We start from the raw sequence: 17766 nt of genomic DNA, 5'->3' as shown, positions 1-17766 counted from the left end.
CAATCAGAGTCATTATCCGAGCTCATACGTTAGTCAGCCGCCATCGTGTAAGCCCCTCAACATCGAACACGCGTCGTCATTGGTGCTTCTTTGACTCAGCAGAGTATAATTTATTTACACCTCTAGTAAGGCCTGGACAACCTTTCGAATATTTTATCTCATCTCGTTGACACTACCGCTGCAGTCTGGTAGTTACATCACAGACAAATATCTGCGCTCGTCGACTCAACTTTGAAGAATCACTCAACGCAGCTCCGCCTTCCTGCTCCGAATCTGCTTCACTATCCGAGTCAGCACAAACTAGAGTATCTATCGAACGAGTCAATCCGGTAATCGAATTGGGACGGTTGAAAGCTGAGATATTCTTCCTTTTTATAGCCCTGAAAAACGCATCTCGAATATCACGAATAAGGGGATTAAGTGTATCTCTCAATTCTCGATATGATTCATCGTAAGATCCCTCAGGTAGATTAATTGGCCCCCAGTTGAGGTAAATCTGTTCGTGAGCATCAGGTTCAACTGGTCTCGATGGGTGATATCGATAGTATAGCTTACAGCAGAAGCAAGAAAACTTGCTAGTGCCAATAAAGCGGTCGCCATCTGTGAAGCGCAATCCGTTTCTGTGAAAATGCTCCAGGACTTGAACTTCGCAGTGCACTATTGGAGGATTCGACTGTAGCTTGAGGAATTGCTCTTTGATTCGATCTTCCAATCCAACATGATTCTTGAAGCGGGAGAGGTCTTTCTGGAGATAGGAAAACTCTTCATCCTCTTTCGAAATCATTCTTCCCAGTATGCTGTCCAGGTTGGTATGGGAATCAATTTCTGGTGGCTGCACACACAACGGGGCGTGGACCTCGGACACTTGGAATACATCAAGGACTTCTCTCACGCGCAAAGCATCCTCTACAAGATGCTTCGAAACGCGGATGTGATCGCCGAGCCTTCCCACAAAATGTCTCGCTAGATAAGAGACTTTTGCTAGTGATTCACTGCCTTCTTCGACAAGAACCTCTTGACTCAGTCGTAGAAGTATGTCCATCTGTCGATCGTTCCGAGAGATGTAGGCCAACATGCATATATCGTAGGCTCCTAGGGCTTCTCGGGATTGGAATCTTTTCAGCCATCTTTTTAGATCTCTTGCTTCTAATAGCTTATTAGCCATGCTTGTAGATTTCATATCGTATTGCAAGACGTACCAGTATCAGTCACGTTACCGCGGCGAGTCACGGACCCATTCAAATGACCAATGCATAACGTTGCCATCCTCGACAGCAGGCTTGCTTCTTTCCTAATCCTAGGGGTTGCAAAGGCGGCGAAGGACCTAGCCAGATTATTTATCTGATGAGCCAGCCAACCTGCACTGGGATCTGGCTCTCGGGTCACATCTTGGAGGCGTCGTAATGTTTGTCTCAAGAATGTCGGTATCCTATGGGCCGAAGCAAACTCTCTCTGCTGAAAACCCTGATTTGAGGCCACCCAAAAAATGGAACTTTCTTCAGAGTCTTCGATACCAATTGATGTCGTGGCTCTACCGCCCTTATCCCAGTCACAATAGTGGGCTAGTCCTGTTGTGAGTCGGCGGCGAGAGGCGGTCAAGCTGATATTGTCGTGTTTGACAGTGACTTGTGGACCTTGAACGGGCTGTTCGATCCAAAGAAGTATCATTGCCTCATACAGCCGGGCGATGAGTCTTTGATATCTGTCGAGCCGAGGCTTGCCCACTCTAACAATAGCGGTTGGCGGCGTTGGAGAAATCTCCTCTGCTTGAGACATCGTCAAGGAAGAAGACATGATCCGGTGCTGCAGTTTGGGAATATCAGTACTGGCCCTGAGATGTATACTAATGAATCTTTGGATCACAAGATCTGGTCCAAATTTACGTACTTTGGATAAAGATGGGGGCCCTTTTCCAAGAACGGCTTGTTTTTATACACGTAGCGTGACTGATTGCTTTTGCTTGAAATATCTGTTACCCAAATACAAATGAGATAAAGAAATTGATGGAGATAACTCATGTCAGATCCTGGGTTGAAAACTGGCTGTGTCTCGGCTTACGCTGACGCAAAATACGCAAGAGTCAAAGAAATGCAGATAACGCAGCTGTTATGTCTCAGACTGTTGGCTCCGTCCGTCACTTGGTCGGCCTCCCACATACGCTTTACTACTTTGGTAGTTTTAATGGTGTGTCTCCCGCCTCATCGCGTGGGGTTGTGTTAGGTATTGGTCTGCCTCCTGCAGATGGCCAATAAGAGTAGACTCCCTTCAATAGGAAATTACAAACCCCGCCAAATGACGCCATTGTTTGTAATTTTTGTGAATGCACGGGAGGAAGACTTAAATCAAGCAGGGCGCTATAGCCTCAGGCATTCTTGACATCCAGATCATCAGTCCAGCTCAGCTAGCTGATGAGTTGGCCGCTCCAAGACTTCCAAGACATAGACGAGTCCACAACTTTTGAACAAGCTGTGGGCTCGTCTCAACCCAGCCTGAGTCCGCAACTATCCTGTGTAACACAATATCTTGAGCAATTTAGCTAACACCCAGCATTATAGTATCTCTTGGCGATATTCCTAGCACTTTACCCGGAAATGATTTCGATGCGGACTTCTCAGGAAACCTGGTTCCACCCCAAGACGTACACACCTTTGAGGCGTTTGATATGTTCCAAAACAACTTATTTCCTGATAACCAGTCGCAATTTCTGAACCTAGACTTGATTGAAGACGACAATTTGCTCTTGACTGTCCCCGAGCTGGCACCTCCGGATGAACCTGGAACCGGTCAGTTTACATCAGAAAGGCTACAACTGCAACATGAACCATACCTTGATCCACATGATGACACTTCCACCATTCTGTAGAATGAGTCATCTGCACAGATCGATGGATCTGGATTCATTCCACAGAACACCTTTACTGATGGATACTGGGGAAACTATTTGCCTTCGCACGACAGCATGATGAAAAGTCATGATGAAATTGTGCTGGGGCAAACAATCGGCAAGGAATATAACGAATGGAGACTTTCATATCCTGGAAAGGATGAATTTGTTGCCAACGGCTTGTTCTATTGCAACCGTCAAGACTGTCTGTCGTCTTTCGAAACGTCTAGAGATAGGAAGTTAGTATCTCTTTTTTACATACTATCGCGCGTAAAAATCATAACAAATAACAGGGCACATATCAGAGAGCAAGAAAAGCCTGTCATTTGTCCACATTGTCATACACGAATGGGCTACCAAACTGACATGAAAAAACATGCTCAAACTCATCTAAAGGATGAGCTCCGCCAACGTTATTCATGTCCAGTTTGTGGAGATTTGTTTACCAAGTTGTGCAATATGAAAAGGCATGAGAAGAAGCATTGAGGTGTCTTTATTGTGACTTGCCACTATATCGATTTCGTCAAGTATACCTCAGAGCTTGAATATCTAATTGTTTACCTTTTGCGCTATGTTTCAATATTTTTCAGTCTCGTGAGCCTGTAGTTGCTCAATTTAGCCTGGTGTCACTGGAACAAATCCCAGGGTTCCATAAAGTTAAACATTATTCTTAACACTTTGAGAAATGTCTCCATGTGAGATGACTTATAGTCAACATAGCTTCTTGTTTCCTCATGGTAGTAAGGATTGACAGGGTGGAGTTCCAGGTCGTAATCTACTACCATCAACTCTTTCAGCAACCAAGTCCTACATATTGCACCTACAGTCTACAAGGTTCCAAAGGTCATACTACCGAAATTGTTTTTGCAGATTTTCCTTACATTGCTTCAGATGTGCCATGACCAATACTCACTAAGCTTCTTAGTATGGATACGTACGGACTTTGATCGGTTGAGAATATTTGTTCTATTCAGTCATGAACCACTGGCAATTATGCAGGGAGCTTTGAATCTTTATATCCGTAATTCAGACAACCATCTCTTAAATCAATATTGCCTTGCCTTAAAAATCATTTGTCCATAGAATACCCTCTGGGTCAAGCCTGAAAGGTTTATGTGGCTGCGGTAATACTAGTTCCGCTTACCTGCGTGGGTTGTTGATTGCTGGTTTTGAAATAGCATCCATCATTATGAGCCGAGCGGTTGTAAGTCCCAGATCCTGGTATAATATCTCTCCAGCTAGCAAGGCACTCCCAACAAAACTCATGATGACATAGACTGCCTGCAATCGGCGTTAACGACTATAATTGGGCGGACTGAAGCTAGAGCGTAGACTCACATGTCATGTGTAAGCAACCATTGCCTTTTTGCACTTTAATGCTACATTCAGGGCATGGCTTGGTATTGCTCGTGATCCATCCTCGCGTCTGTTGAAACTCTGGATCTCCTGTTTCCTTCAGACTGTCGTATTGTTCGCATGTCAGTCCCTCGTGCCACTTCACTTGGTGACTAAAGCACATTTCAAACTCGCAGTCAGCGCAAACAACATGGCTGTTCAAGAGTAAGTCATGTATCTGACCACTGGAGAATTTCTCAGATAAACACCACATGAAAGATGCCATTTGGCTCAAGGCCTTGAGTTTTAAGTACTCATCGTATCTGCTCGTCGTGTCAATAGCTTTCCTATCTATATTTTGGGTCGGCAAAAGGAAGTTTACTTGGAAAAGGTCTCTTCTTGTGCATATATTTGTATTTCCCCATACGTAAGTAGGCGTTGACAGCCTTCAGATGGGCAAGTGATGTCGTCGCATGCGCTTCTTCCAAATTGCTCCAGCTGGGTTTCGATGTGCTGTTGTAAGCAAGACGTGCAGAAATCGATTATATGATCGCAATTTGTGCCCAATTTCTGAGGGAATAATAATACTTTCCACATCCAGTCGCCGTTGAATTCTGCGCAGACTCTCGCCCACTCCTCGATAGAACCATAGGAGACGTCATAGATAGACTCAGTGCAAATTACACAATCAGTCGGTTCCTTTTCAGCGTGCAGAAATCGAGTAAAAATAGGGATCAATAGCGTTTCTCCAGCATGCTCAACATTATAGATTTGAACAAACTTAGAGTTTGCCTTTAATGGGGAGCTAGCTTCAGTGCGGTGCAGGTCCCAATAGTCCATGTCAAATGGATACTTCATGAAACCATGGGCCATCATCTTTCGATGCATGCGTGCTGCAACCTTTCGGGCACCAATTGTCAATTCCGGATTGATATTGTTTAAAATCTTCATCAGGTATAAAGCCGTGTCGTAACTATGAAGTAATCGTTATCTTGCTGATTCCACAAAACTCTTTTCAACTTACATCTTCATCTTTCTAATCTTAAGCCAGTCGTCGTTCATTAGCTGTAGCAACTGCATCAGCTGCTGCCGATTGTCCATGGGAATTCTATCACAGTGACTGCCACAAGGACACAATATGGAGATCGTTGGCCCTTGAGCTGTCCACCACGTCTCCTGGAGCAGCTCTAAGGAGTATGAAAGTGAGCTGAGATAGCATGCTGAGCAGACTGCTTTGTCGCATGAAATCGTTGGACCGGTTGTAATGAATTCATTGACAGTCGCGGCGCCGGCAACGCCAGCAGTTTGTCTGAACTTGGCTTTTCTGCACACAGAGCAGGTAACGAGTGTTGTCGACTGCAATGCTTCTATACCGAACCACTTATCAAAAGTGGAAAATAGTATTTGAGCTTCATCGGTGCTCAGCAAAGTGTCAAGTGTGCTTCTTAGATTGGAACCCGGACGACTGTCCAAAGATATCAATGAAACACAAAGGCCCTTCCTGCTTGAAGGCTGAGAATCCTTGTTTAAGAATTCCAACATCTTCATGACGATAATAACTCTGGGTGTAGCCCTTGGTAGCAGGTTAAGCTCAGAGACTTTACCTTGAAGCTCATCGATAGTGTGCGACGTACTCCTCTTATCGTTGAGGGCAGTTTTTAAATCATGATTTAAAGAAGCATTTTCCAATCTCAGAGAGACAGACTCTTTCATTCTCTCGCCAAGCTTAGACATTAGCGAATTGTTCTCGTCAATCAAATTCCTGACAGTATCCTGTAAACCTTTGATTTGCTCTTCTTGTTCGCGCAAAATTATTTGTAGTTCAATATTTTCGTTGGCCAGTTTCTGACAACATTCTAATTTAGCCGGGGCAGTCAAAGTTGGATAGGGCGGCTGCACTTGGTATTGTTTGGATTGCTTTTGGATCCAGTCTTTTGGCTGTGCTTCAAGAGTTGGCTGTCGTTCCAGGGAGGATTGGGATTGAACGCGTCGTATATGCCTCATTATTTTCTCTTTGTTCAATAAAATAGGATACAAAGGTAAGAAATGAGCTCGGACAATTTATGTCTTCGCTCTAGAACGAAGATGAAGGAAATAAGTCTATGATTTTCGAGCGGCAGGATAACAACTAATAAAACAGAATATCCAAAACTATTTTAAATACCCCAAACCATTTCGCGTCATTACATAATGTCACTGTCTCAACACCTAAAGGCAATATATTTAAGAGTGGTCGGCTCCCAGGACTGATGCCTTGGAGTGGGGCGAAACAGAATCAATTAGAGGCGGACACGCTGCGCACGGTCGGCCTCCTACATGCTCTTCTCTCTTGTATTGTCTCACATCTGTAAGCCACATACGTAAATAATCCGCAATCAATGGGTTGGTCTTATCAACCGAATGTTCCATGCGCATAAGGTAATCACCACGAGGCTTTCAGTAAGAGATAACGCTTTACTTCTGTTAAACCTAAGTTCAAACCACTGATTACGCAAAGAAAGTTACGGGACCATGTTGCATATTTAATATTCCTTATTAAGTTAACGTACGCGATAAGCGTGCCAGCCGAGATTTACGCGCAAGACTCAAGGGGAAAACCCGGGAATCGAGGCTTGGAATGAGTTTTACGGCCACTGGCATTCGATCATCAAGTCACCAAATGAACAAACTTTCCACGAACGTGTGTACGAGTTTGAGAAGAAATACATCGCGGATTATACCGAAGAAGTCAAATATATCAAGACAAACTGGCTTGATCAATACAAAGAGAAGCTGGTGAAGGCGTGGGTCAATCAACATCCCCACTTTGACAACGTCGTTACTTCAAGGGTGGAAGGCATACACTGGCTGCTTAAGAGCCACCTCAAAGTATCTACATTGGACCTGTTCGAAGCTTGGCGATCGATCAAGCATGCACTACTCAATCAACTGGCGGAGTTGAAGTCGAACCAAGCCAAGCAGAAGATCAGGACACCTATCGAACTCTCCAGTATTCTCTATGGTGCAGTACGTGGTTGGGTGTCTCATGAAGCTTTGCGAAAGGTTGAGCAGCAACGAAAGATTCTATTTCATCAAGGCTCTACTCCTTTGTCGGCATGTACTGGTTCTTTCTCACGATCACAAGGGCTGCCCTGCGCTCACAAGCTGGAGGCTTATTAGCTCAAGGGCAGACTCTACAACTCGAAGATTTTCATCCGCATTGGCACTTGACTCGGAAAGTTAATCAAAGGCCCCTCTTAGAACCCCGCCAACGAGTCGATCCAGTGACTACGAATTCGTCTTTGCCATTATCTAGTGTGAGAAGAGAACTTAGCGGCTTTGAAGTCATTGAGAACGCGAGGCCGATACGGAACCCTCCTTTATGCAGCAAATGTCATATACTAGGTCACGCAAGGAACTCAAAGGAGTGTCCACTACGATACTCGGAACTAAGAGCATTGCCAGTTATATCTTCAGACCAGCCGCAGGTGTGTTCGAAAACCTTTGAGTGGATACCCTTTACGACCCCTGAGGAACCAAGGCCACCAGTGATGAAAACGCTCGGCGAAATACAGTGGCAACCAATCACAACTTTGGAAACTTTCGAATTTGAGAATGAATCAACTTGTCAAGATCTGCCATCCCAGTTGACCATCGAAACAGAGCGGGTGGACCGACACACAACGACTCCAGAACCTCGACACCCATCACCTACGCCATCGATGTGTAGACCGCAGGTGTCACCAGGCTTGTCAATAAATAAATCCAAATCAAATTGACCCTAGTTGGATTTGATTTGGATACGGACGACTCGATTTGAATTTGATTTGAATTCATTTGGGCAATTTGGATTTATTTGGATTTATTTGGATATCCCAATGGCCCCACTTTTGTCCCACGATGAGATGCACCGCGCTGCTCCGACAATATCTGCTTGCAGCCGTCTTCTCGGAGGCGTGGCCATCTGCCATGCAAGACTGAATATCCGTTCTGGCTCAGAAGACATCATGGGAACTGAAAACAGGTCAATTGCCATTCTTGACAAGCGTGGATACTGCCGTCCTCGGAGAAGCTAGTACTGACGCAGCATCGTACATGTGGGTGATGGCAGCCTTTGTCTGGTGACACTCTTTGCAGAGTCAGAAACGGTGACCGGAACTGTCTTTCTCGATATCGTATCCGTGCTCCCATACCCATCCTGTCCGCTGCCTTCCGCTGCCTTCTTCTTTGTTTAAGTTGCTGGATAAATACCCTAGGAGGCGATGCCAATCGATGCCTTCGTACCCTAAGTGAGCTGTCGAAGAAATGTCCACATTCGCTTCTGTATTGTCATCGGATCGATTGAAGCTAGTCGCTGTATCGGGGTCGCTGTTGGCTGTAGAGGTTGTTGAAAACAGCGCAGCTGAGATGTCAGGATTCGTAGACGGAGCCATTGGGAGCGAGGGTGTGGGGGCAGGTAGCTTCGTCAGGCAAATCGAAACGCGACGGACGCAATAACTTTAAGGTACGCGTTGGTAGGGAGTGGGTCAACCTGGGGTTACAGTACCAACAATGATTGGTCAGTGCTTCTATCCAAATGAATCTAGATATCCAAATAAATTCGGCTCCTGCAATTTGATTTGATTTGAGTTCATTTCGACTCGATTTGATTTGATTTGATTTGAATTTATTTGAATTTATTTGATTTCATTTATTTGTTGACAAGCCTGGGTGTCACCACAGTTAAATTCGAGAGATCTAGCTTCAAACCCAACTATACGTCTGAGGCATGACGATCCGCGAGCCATCCATCAGAGACACGTCAAGTCTAGAGAGGATTGGTATAAGGCTCAACCCCCAGGAGCCTGGCTTGGTAATCGCCAGTATCGAAAAGCAATGGGCTTACCTTTGGGATGCATGTCCCAAACGCGCTGTTGCAGGCTATGATTGTTGCTGGGGCTGTAGCTCCGACAGTAGCACCCCAGGTGTACCCGGCTGCACCGTAGCAAGCCATGACGACACCCGCACAACCAGCTTGGCAAACGCCGTATGCGACAGGTCCCGTGGAGACAGTCGTCGAGAGGATGGCCAGGGTGGTGACAACGGACAAGAGCTTCATTTTGAGAATTTTGTGTTCCTGTTATGTCTTCTGACATGCGACCTAGGTTCCTAAATCACTCCAAGGGATAAAAGAACTGGGCTTTTCCGTATGAATGGAGCTTGAAGCTATGGGGCCCAGTGGAGGAGATTGTGGATTGTATCAAATTAGAAAGCGCGAAAGGTTATCGGCCAGAAATGGCGTAAAGATGACGCCATGTGGCATAATGGTAGCCTCCATTATGAATTTCAGACTAATGAGCTACCAGCCTCAGCAGCAAGAGCAGAGTCGCTCTACAGACCGCTCGACACCGCGCTGGCAAACGTCTTCCACTGTTCAAATTGCTCGACTTCGCTCTGAAACCGACGATCTCGGACTGTCCATCTTTTCGTTTGATTTCGAAGACTGCGCCAGACCCAGCCGGATTTCACAATTAAGAGGAAAATAATTAGGTTTGTTGAGAAAAAACAGCGCATCGCTGGTGTAGTAAGGAAAGTTGATAACAGTCAAGTGCTGCTTCAATTTACTCACTTCCGTCTCCAACCCCTCACCAAAACTTGCCCCGTAGCTTATGTATCTTGAGCTTTGGCAATGAGAGAGTCATACTGTATGTTTCACCATAAGGGAGACGCCGTGCTTATCCATTCTACGAACTGGCACGAGTCTTTTCAGTGGTCAGATGAGAGACTTTCAATACACGCACATACGCCGGCCGAAAGCACGGCCATTAAAGTTAAGAATCCAAAGACGAAAGTGTTAAAAGGGACGAAACGCTGAACAATGCCAGAACTTGAGGCTAGATGCCTCACCTGAGGGTCTCACTGCTATTCCCCGCGGGGATCGAGAAGATGTCGATATTATCAGTGAGGATATCCCTGCCATTGAAGAGCCGGCCGCTATGCCCGTCGGCGACGGCCCTGCATGGAACAAAATGTTCACCCTAACTCAGGACATACACTTTGGAGAGTATCCCAGTGATGCACCGGAGGAAGTCTACTATCGAATGCTAGTTTCCTCATCACATCTAGTGCTAGCTTCTCTGGTTTTTCAAGCAATGGTTGAAGGTCCATATGTGGAAGGCTCAACCGTCCATGGTGGGATTTATCGATTTACTACTCACGGATGGAATCAGGAAGCTCTTGTTATCGTTCTTGATATTATACATGGACATCACCGGAGCGTACCAAAATCACTTGATCTGGAGATGCTCGCAAAAGTGGCTGTCATCGTCGACTATTATAAGTGCCACGAAATTGTCGAAGTTTTTGCTGAAAGATGGTTAAAAGCACTTCAGAATGGTCATACAGTCCATTATGGCAAGGCCTCCATGCTGTGGCTACTAATATCATGGGTATTTTCGTGTCCAGAGATATTCAAAAGCATGGCTGGGCTCGCGTTGAAACATAGCACAAAGCTCATTTTGGCAGATAATGTACCGATTCCGGGAGACGTTTTGGGTAAGACTGGTAGTCATGTGTCAACTTTTTGCCTGACAAGGAACTTATAGATCGGATCGATCAAGAGCGTCAGGGTGCTCTAAGCAAAATATTTACTACACTATACGGCCTACTCGATACTCTGCAACATAACTCAGACTGCTCTTACGAGTGTTCATGCATCTGGCTGTGGGCAAACTCGATTAGTTTTCTGATTAGGTTTGCTGGTTGCTTATGGTATCATGTTATAAGGGTATTTAGCGGGCTCTTCCGTGGCACTTTGATGTGACTGAGATCTTGTATAACAGTATTCTGGTGTAGCTATACAGGACTAGACTACTGGAGATGCACTACACAGAAGCGGATATCTGTTGTCTGGACTGGGACTACTTTTGCTATTTCTGTTGTCAAATATACCACTCGCTCAGCCTAGGTGGCTCTACTCTATCTTCCTCTGTACCGAAACTGAGATGTTTGATTCCATTAACATCGACCTCACCCTCCAACTCCCAATAGAAAGAGTCTTCCATCTTCAATACACCCCACTTGATCCTTCTTTGAGTGACCTTCATATCGTCCAATAATACAAGGTTACTGCATTCCGGCTTCCTCGCATCACGAGCAACTGTCATCATTTCAATATCACACGCAGTTCCAGAATCTCTTCTTCCTATCCCAGAAACAGAAGAGCTGATCGCAGGGACGTGACAAGCTGCGGCAAACGCCAGAGAGTTGCTTCCCACAACCACCATATCGCCTGGTAGTTTGCGAAGCGAAAGGACTAATGGAATGCAGAGAATCACAATAAAGACAATGATTGTGATCAAGCCGGCCACTGTAGAGTAGCCTACGGACACAAACCCGATATGGGAAAGGTCCAGCGAGCCTGCTGATGAAGCTGAGTTGGCTGTGCTAGAGCCGTAGAAGCCTAGGATAGTTAGCTAGCCACGCTTGGTGGGAACGTAAAACATGACTTGCCTCCATCCGCCATGAAAACATAGCATGTATTTGAGACCAACCAGTGAAGAAGAATGCTACCGAGAATACAAGGCACTCCCCAACTATATGGTAGTTGAAGTCTATAGGTCGAGACTTGCTCCCCTTGAGGGTCCGTCACGCGCAGTGGGAGGTACTTGGTGCTCATCTGAGCCCATTCCTTGGCCATGACTATCCTTGTTACAAGATTATTGAACTGCAGATATGTCACGGATAAGATCAGCTGCGGTATGTTAGCTACTAATACCAGATGCATGAAGTCACCAGTGTATTTGTCGGCTGCGCCATAGTTTTTATCCATAGTGACAAAATTGTTGAGGCCGCTGTTTCCAAAAGCTCCTGATCTATAGTATGTCAGCATAAGCGGTCTCTGATGGGGGTTATAAATTCGGTTCGAACATTACAGATCGACTACCAGTGGCTTTGACAAGGTAGTAGATAGAAACTATCAGTACGACCAGAAACAGGACGTATGTCCGCGCCCATATGCTTACAGGTAGAGCGTAGAAAGTCGGTATCTTACGACTTCGCCATTGACGGGCTTGGGGTGCAAGGAAGCTGTGCTCAAGATTCCCGTGAAGCAGCTCGATACCATCAGTTTGGTGATAGTCCTTCTTCTGCTTAGGATTCGCCCCTACAATCCTCTCCCACGTTAACTGGATGTCTCTCATCTCGAGCGTGCACATGCGCACGGTCGTCCGATCTGGTCGGCTTATGAGCGACTTGACAGCATCACCTGGTGTCACCAAAGGATCTTCCGTGCTCTTCAAAACATATCGAAATAGGAAGAAAGCGCACTGAGAGATTTTCACAAGCACACAGAGAGTTGTGACGAGGAGAATCAGATTTGAAACTCCAATTTTGCAGTGCTGATCTTCTCTCTCTGCTAGACAGTAAGAGATGTCGAGGTTATCATAATCTGTGTCGAAGCCGCTACGCGTTTGCGCATCGAGGAGGTGCATTTCTAATGACTCTGGGCCGTAGAAAGGAAAGGTCCATGTGGAACTCCTCGTATCATCGCGAGGATCGACCACAAGAGGTGATTCAGTAGCCATAAGATCGTAGCCCAAGCGAACTTTACAAGTGTTGGAGCAGCCTTTCCGGCTGTCGAAACTCGCTCCAATCTGACAATATTCGTAATACCAAAGCGCATTTGCTTCTTTGGCAGGAATCAACGTATTCCAGAACTTGTTGTCTGAGCTCGTCATGTTGGGGAAAACCTCGTCACGCTTCCAACCAGATATACGAGGCTCAGTGGCGTTTACCACTAGCACTACGCTTTTGTAGCCCTGTATCCCAATGCCACCATCGCAGAATAGGAATTTTGAACGGCACTCAGCCGGTTCAAGACGGTGCCAAGACTTTTGGGCATCGGTGGCCGCTGTTGAGATATTCATACTTTCTTTGGAGGTTCTGTTCATCCACATTTCGGGGCGAACGGTGAAACTTGAAGTACTACCTATGCCGGCGTATTCGCCGGGGCCTTTTCTCCAACAATCCTTATTTTTCAGGCCTGGGTAATCACTGCAATTGGTCGGTACGGCCGTGTTCCAAAGACTAGCGCCAGGTCCATAGTACTTGGCGCCGTCAAGGAAATCTTCAGCTGCCATTGTCATTCCAAAACCAGATCGAACCTCGGCGACCTGAAAGACAAGCGAGTTGAAGAAGAGGTGAATGGGGATTGAGCTACAAGCCAGGACGAACCAGCAAGCAAACTTGGCTGGACCGAGGTAAAGAAAGTTGCGCATCGACGGAACTCCAATGTTGACCCAGCCGGAGCGTGCATGGGCGCGATCAAGGTCAGCTCTCGAAGGAGCATTAATGATCTGCATAAAGAAGTTGGACGAGGCTAGTATGAGCGTGCTGAAAACATTGAGAAGCAAGTGAACTGATATGTTGATCTTCTGAGACGTGGAGCAAGGACCTTGAAAGAGTATGAAGGCGCCATTCAAGCTGCCTGCACGGACGCACCCATATATGAGGACGCCAAGAAGGATAAGAGCGAGAACGATGAGAAGCGCGATGTTGATAGTGGCCAGCCGCAGCCAGGCGGGTCGCCCAGAGCCACGCGTGGTGCTCTTTTCTTCACTAGATACACTCATAAAGAGGAAGTTAAGTTGATCTAACTCACGCGGCGGTGAAAAGGAACCTTCTTATGTTCGAGTTGAACGTAAGTCAACCAATCAGGAGCTCAATCTACGTGTGTCAGCCTTGTAGGATCGGCTCCTTGAATTTCCCACTCACGCGTATAACATAGCCAATCAAGCGAAAGCTAGCTCGCTATTTTGAGTGAGTTCCATAGAGTTGTCTGCGGCAGAGTCGACCGTCTGAGACGACTCTACCTGATAAATTGAGGGCTCAATACATTCTTTTTCCTTTTGCCGTTGTCGGTATCTCTGGGTGCGTTGCGCTTGTAGGCGACGTCGACGCAGCGCAACGGGGTCGTGTTCGTTCACGAATCGGAACTCCATTATTGCATTGTGTTGCTTATGAAATCTGCCGATCTCACATAACACGTTGAGATTTTTGGGACGTGAGAAAGGGCTAACCTGATAAGGAAAATGTAACGCTAACACCAAATGCTTACTAGTCCAGAATAGGAAAATGTAACGTTTAACGGCATTTTACTCTCCAACGGATCAATGAGACGCGTTTTTTGGTCGGACCGGATCCTCAGATCAGAGACATCACCATCACGACTCGCTTCGACAGTCAAGAAACGTTGTTCGACCTCAACATCCCCATCAGGCTCAAGGGCATCAAGACGGGCATGTTCTTGATTGTTAGAATCCTTCCATCGTCGACATCCTCCTTCGATAAAAAGGCTCCCAATGCCTATAATTCTACCCGTAGCCCTACCAAATCTTGCTAGTTTTCCCTTAACAATTCCTTAAAATACATGACCCAGCACCCAAAGCATGAATCATCATACTATCGGAAGTCCCAGTGACCTCCTTAATACACTCTCATTTAGCCGCTGAATGGTCTTGTGCTTGTAAAGCTTTGGTTTATTATCTCCTCCCACATCTTCAAAATGCTCAATAAAATCATGGGAAGTCTGAATGTCTGTGGTCACGAGAGCAGCGTTGCGCTTCATCTTAAGTGGCGACTCCCCATCGGTGGCATCCCAGCTTTCCCATATGGCCAAAGTCTTGTTGGCGGAACGTTCGCATGCCATGTTAAACCTTTTGAGATTTCCTATGTGACGTTTGGCCCGGTTGTTACAAATGGACTTGCACGGTCGCTCGCGATGCTGGGAAAGATCTGAGTTCCTGTGGCGATGTGATCTGGCTTGGCTGAGATCAACAGCAGAGTTTGTCGGTATGGCCGGTAGCTTCCCAGACGATCGAGTAGGTCTGGCTCTTGCGGATGTGAGGGCTACTATTCGTTTGGATCTTCTGCGTCCCTCGGGATAACATTGTTGCTGTTGTCTCAGCTCGGTCGAGATGGAACTGAACGAATTGGCGGACGGGCCATTGTGAGTATGTTTCCCAGACCTTCTGGTAATTGCCATCGTGGTTGAGAGACTTGGCTTAGTTGAGGTCTCCAGCTGGCCTGGGTTGTTTGTTGAGCCTGGTTCGTGACGTTCTATGCTGCAATTCAGGAATTACTTGTTGTTTAGTGAGCTTCGCGTCACACCCGATCGCGTCGTGGCGAAAGGCTCAGACGCCGTAACAAGGTGCGAGTGTTTGAGGGGGCGAGGGGTGAATCAAAGCATGGGAAGATATGAGAATTTATAGGTTGCTATAAACCATCCCGACGCTTGTTCTAGGGGGCGTTGGGCGGCCACTTGAAAATCCGGCAGGCGCTGTGCACCTCGAAATTGATTCCTGAGGAGGTTATCATTGGCGTGACAAAATTACGCCAAGTGGGGAATACTAGTCTGCCGTCCCAGGTCGCCGTGAGACAGGCGCACAGTCCTTGCATGGTCAAACCCTTGTAGCAATGTCTTTTATGATTACGACGGAGCAACAAAAGCAAGGATCTTGGGTTCATATCTGTCTCTGCAATTGGATTGGTTCTAAAGAAGGTTACCTTTTCAATAGAATAATGTGTCTGCTACGTACCATGATGACCGGCTAAACCGTAAGCAGACTCGGAGATCTGTCAATACGGTTTTAAGTAGTTATGGGGCATTCCCAGGCATCTCTAATAGTTAACTACCCATAATGCTTCCCCCTACTAATACTGGGACCTTCCGCCCCCCCTAAGAAGCAGTTCCAAGCATATAAAATCAAAGAGCCAGGCGCTTACACGAAAATCCAATGATGCTACGACATGATTCATTTGCCAGATTAATGCCTGCTGCGTTAACAGCATTGCGCACGAATGTCGACCTCATGAGACTATCTGCATTGATATCTGCTGTTGTCTTGGGGATGCCGATCTTTTGTGATGCTTTGGGAACAGCTTCATGGTACTTTGAAGATTTGTCAAGGAGCTCACGTTCCAGGCCACCCAGCTCTCGGTTGTTGAGTTTGTGCATCTGCAAAGCTCCTTTCCACGCCTTAGTACCGTGTCGATAGGCTTCAAAAGGCTCGAAGACTTCTGGGCCTCTCCCAACTGTAATGCCATGTCCACTTCTCGGTTGGCTGCCAGTCTTAAAAAGTGCGAGCTACCAGCTGCGAAAATGAATTCGCTGCCCCTGTTGCCATCCATGATTTACCGCCTGAACATGTTTTACACTCAAGAGGACTTGGTTTGCTGAGCTCATCGCAGACTGAGTGTTTCCTGATTGACTTGCATCACAGATTGAATCTGTTCCACCGTGACTTGGATAACAGCGTCATCGCCTCCTGAGCTGCTCCTTGCTCATTTTGTATTCAAAAAACAAAATCGATGGAAAAGCAGGCGGAATTTTTGGATTTGAATTGCGGATTACGCAGTAGGATTTGAAGTAAAGGAGAAAGAGGTAACCTACCGCGGCAGTAGTCACCCAGTTGATGATGGGCCTGAGCTCCATTTGGCAACAATGCTTCGGATCTGCATGCAAGTCTGATTGGGTGACTGATTGTGAGACAATTGACGCAGGAGGTCGACCAAGCGGATAGGTCATCTGCTGTCCTTGGCATGAGTCTGTACGTGTTGGTTCGAATAACACTGGGTGACAAGGAGCCAGCGAACCAGGCAGACCAATCACACAATTATAGGCGATAGCTAATCCGTAGAGTAACTGGCTCAACTAGCGGAATTAAATATCTGTAAGGCTAAGTACTCCCACTTATATGCTTGATATTTGCGATTGGTTTTGTAATGAGGATTATGTGGTTACAGCCAATGAGAGGATGTGGAAAATCGCTAACGATCACGAATGGAACCTCCTTGAGACTGCAAACCTAGATCACTGGATGAACCCGTTGAGTGGAGACTCATAGTCCGATTAGCATCCATCATAGAATGTCAGTACTCTGACCATTACTGGCTCTCGACGTCCAATCAGTTATCCACTGCGGTACTAGGTAAAGAAAAGGTTAAGAGTTACTTCTAGAACGATAGGCTTATAAGTTATCTCTGGCAAAGTATGAGCCGTCTACAAGGTCCTTATTCCCGCAGCCAACACAATAGGGTGTTCAAAGGTACAGATATGCTGCTTCAATATGTTCGGGGAGGGAAAGATACTCTTTGCAAAACTCACGTGCCGGCTACATATCGCACCTCGGTCTTATGCGAAAGTCGGAGCCCCTTGCGATCATATAGACCTGGGACTCAGAATGCTTATGTGGTCTATCGATGCGAGGGGCGGCCCTCTTATTCCAGAGGGGGACACCGTCAATACTCTTTCAGCAAAGAAGAGATAGGAAAAAGGAAAAAGGAAAAGACAAGCAAAGTGACGCGCAGGAAAATAATTATGGCCAAAAACCCTGTCTTATTAACTAATTCTTGTAATATTCAACTTGAACTATGAGGGGAACCATAAACGGTGCATCAATCACCTAAGTTGTAAGGCTCTCACTGCGCTGTGAATACAACCCTTCTTCTCACATTGTAAGTTCGAATGATTCATTCTAACTAGCGACTACGTGGAAGTTGCAGAGCCCGGGTGACCGACATAGATTTTG

The 17766-nt window shown here is 46.3% G+C and overlaps 8 protein-coding genes across 8 annotated transcripts; 2 read left to right on the top strand and 6 right to left on the bottom strand.

Moving 5' to 3' along the window:
* Nucleotides 1-172: 172 nt before the first annotated feature.
* BKA55DRAFT_523022 (uncharacterized protein) lies at nucleotides 173-1776 on the bottom strand (the record flags this gene model as incomplete). The annotated part of the gene is made up of 2 exons (XM_046188615.1): nucleotides 173-1146; nucleotides 1200-1776. 2 exons carry the CDS (start codon nucleotides 1774-1776, stop codon nucleotides 173-175), a joined length of 1551 nt encoding a protein of 516 aa, XP_046044329.1.
* A 1183-nt stretch (nucleotides 1777-2959) lies between these two features.
* On the top strand, nucleotides 2960-3123 carry BKA55DRAFT_580597 (uncharacterized protein; the record flags this gene model as incomplete). Its single annotated transcript, XM_046193967.1, has 1 exon — nucleotides 2960-3123. A coding segment is annotated over one exon (164 nt), but the record flags the coding sequence as incomplete, so codon positions are not given.
* Nucleotides 3124-3832: 709 nt separating this feature from the next.
* On the bottom strand, nucleotides 3833-6390 carry BKA55DRAFT_580591 (uncharacterized protein). The gene is made up of 5 exons (XM_046193966.1): nucleotides 6119-6390; nucleotides 5244-6064; nucleotides 4602-5192; nucleotides 4223-4542; nucleotides 3833-4165 (listed from the first exon to the last, which is right to left on the bottom strand). Exons 1-5 carry the CDS (start codon nucleotides 6221-6223, stop codon nucleotides 3996-3998), a joined length of 2007 nt encoding a protein of 668 aa, XP_046044327.1. The 5' UTR covers nucleotides 6224-6390; the 3' UTR covers nucleotides 3833-3995.
* Nucleotides 6391-9005: 2615 nt separating this feature from the next.
* Nucleotides 9006-9296, bottom strand: BKA55DRAFT_522900 (uncharacterized protein; the record flags this gene model as incomplete). Its single annotated transcript, XM_046188606.1, has 1 exon — nucleotides 9006-9296. One exon carries the CDS (start codon nucleotides 9294-9296, stop codon nucleotides 9006-9008), a length of 291 nt encoding a protein of 96 aa, XP_046044326.1.
* Nucleotides 9297-9482: 186 nt separating this feature from the next.
* On the top strand, nucleotides 9483-11083 carry BKA55DRAFT_624324 (uncharacterized protein). Its single transcript, XM_046196818.1, has 3 exons — nucleotides 9483-10007; nucleotides 10063-10732; nucleotides 10783-11083. The coding sequence occupies exons 1-3, from the start codon at nucleotides 9867-9869 to the stop codon at nucleotides 10998-11000; spliced, it is 1029 nt and encodes a 342-aa protein (XP_046044325.1). The 5' UTR covers nucleotides 9483-9866; the 3' UTR covers nucleotides 11001-11083.
* On the bottom strand, nucleotides 11084-14194 carry BKA55DRAFT_580583 (uncharacterized protein). Its single transcript, XM_046193965.1, has 4 exons — nucleotides 13952-14194; nucleotides 12107-13903; nucleotides 11690-12051; nucleotides 11084-11639 (listed from the first exon to the last, which is right to left on the bottom strand). Exons 2-4 carry the CDS (start codon nucleotides 13807-13809, stop codon nucleotides 11119-11121), a joined length of 2586 nt encoding a protein of 861 aa, XP_046044324.1. The 5' UTR covers nucleotides 13810-13903; nucleotides 13952-14194; the 3' UTR covers nucleotides 11084-11118.
* BKA55DRAFT_710154 (uncharacterized protein) lies at nucleotides 13962-15221 on the bottom strand (the record flags this gene model as incomplete). The annotated part of the gene is made up of 3 exons (XM_046200776.1): nucleotides 13962-14256; nucleotides 14295-14585; nucleotides 14640-15221. 3 exons carry the CDS (start codon nucleotides 15219-15221, stop codon nucleotides 13969-13971), a joined length of 1161 nt encoding a protein of 386 aa, XP_046044323.1. The 3' UTR covers nucleotides 13962-13968.
* Nucleotides 15222-15867: 646 nt separating this feature from the next.
* BKA55DRAFT_679885 (uncharacterized protein) lies at nucleotides 15868-16636 on the bottom strand (the record flags this gene model as incomplete). The annotated part of the gene is made up of 3 exons (XM_046198194.1): nucleotides 16223-16636; nucleotides 15962-16193; nucleotides 15868-15914 (listed from the first exon to the last, which is right to left on the bottom strand). Exons 1-3 carry the CDS (start codon nucleotides 16364-16366, stop codon nucleotides 15868-15870), a joined length of 423 nt encoding a protein of 140 aa, XP_046044322.1. The 5' UTR covers nucleotides 16367-16636.
* Between the last annotated feature and the right edge of the window lie 1130 nt (nucleotides 16637-17766).

The sequence above is a fragment of the Fusarium redolens genome, assembly GCF_020744475.1.
Source record: "Fusarium redolens strain MPI-CAGE-AT-0023 chromosome Unknown BKA55scaffold_18, whole genome shotgun sequence".
Classification (NCBI taxonomy): Eukaryota; Fungi; Ascomycota; class Sordariomycetes; order Hypocreales; family Nectriaceae; genus Fusarium; species Fusarium redolens.
Note: the sequence above shows the minus strand (reverse complement) of the source record. Positions and strands in the feature narration are given on the sequence as shown.

Excerpts from the sequence above, each read along its gene's own strand:
- BKA55DRAFT_580583 (XM_046193965.1), bottom strand. The coding sequence starts at position 13,809 with ATGAGTGTATCTAGTGAAGAAAAGAGCACCACGCGTGGCTCTGGGCGA. Across the intron at positions 12,052-12,106 it reads ACTGGTAGTCGATCTGTAAT|ATCAGGAGCTTTTGGAAACA; the intron begins GTTCGAACCGAA and ends GACATACTATAG. Across the intron at positions 11,640-11,689 it reads TGTTTTCATGGCGGATGGAG|GCTTCTACGGCTCTAGCACA; the intron begins GCAAGTCATGTT and ends TAACTATCCTAG.
- BKA55DRAFT_580591 (XM_046193966.1), bottom strand. The coding sequence starts at position 6,223 with ATGAGGCATATACGACGCGTTCAATCCCAATCCTCCCTGGAACGACAG. Across the intron at positions 6,065-6,118 it reads AGCAATCCAAACAATACCAA|AAACTGGCCAACGAAAATAT; the intron begins GTGCAGCCGCCC and ends GAATGTTGTCAG. Across the intron at positions 5,193-5,243 it reads AAGATTAGAAAGATGAAGAT|TTACGACACGGCTTTATACC; the intron begins GTAAGTTGAAAA and ends ATTACTTCATAG.
- BKA55DRAFT_624324 (XM_046196818.1), top strand. The coding sequence starts at position 9,867 with ATGAGAGAGTCATACTGTATGTTTCACCATAAGGGAGACGCCGTGCTT. Across the intron at positions 10,008-10,062 it reads CCGAAAGCACGGCCATTAAA|AACTTGAGGCTAGATGCCTC; the intron begins GTTAAGAATCCA and ends GAACAATGCCAG. Across the intron at positions 10,733-10,782 it reads GATTCCGGGAGACGTTTTGG|ATCGGATCGATCAAGAGCGT; the intron begins GTAAGACTGGTA and ends AGGAACTTATAG.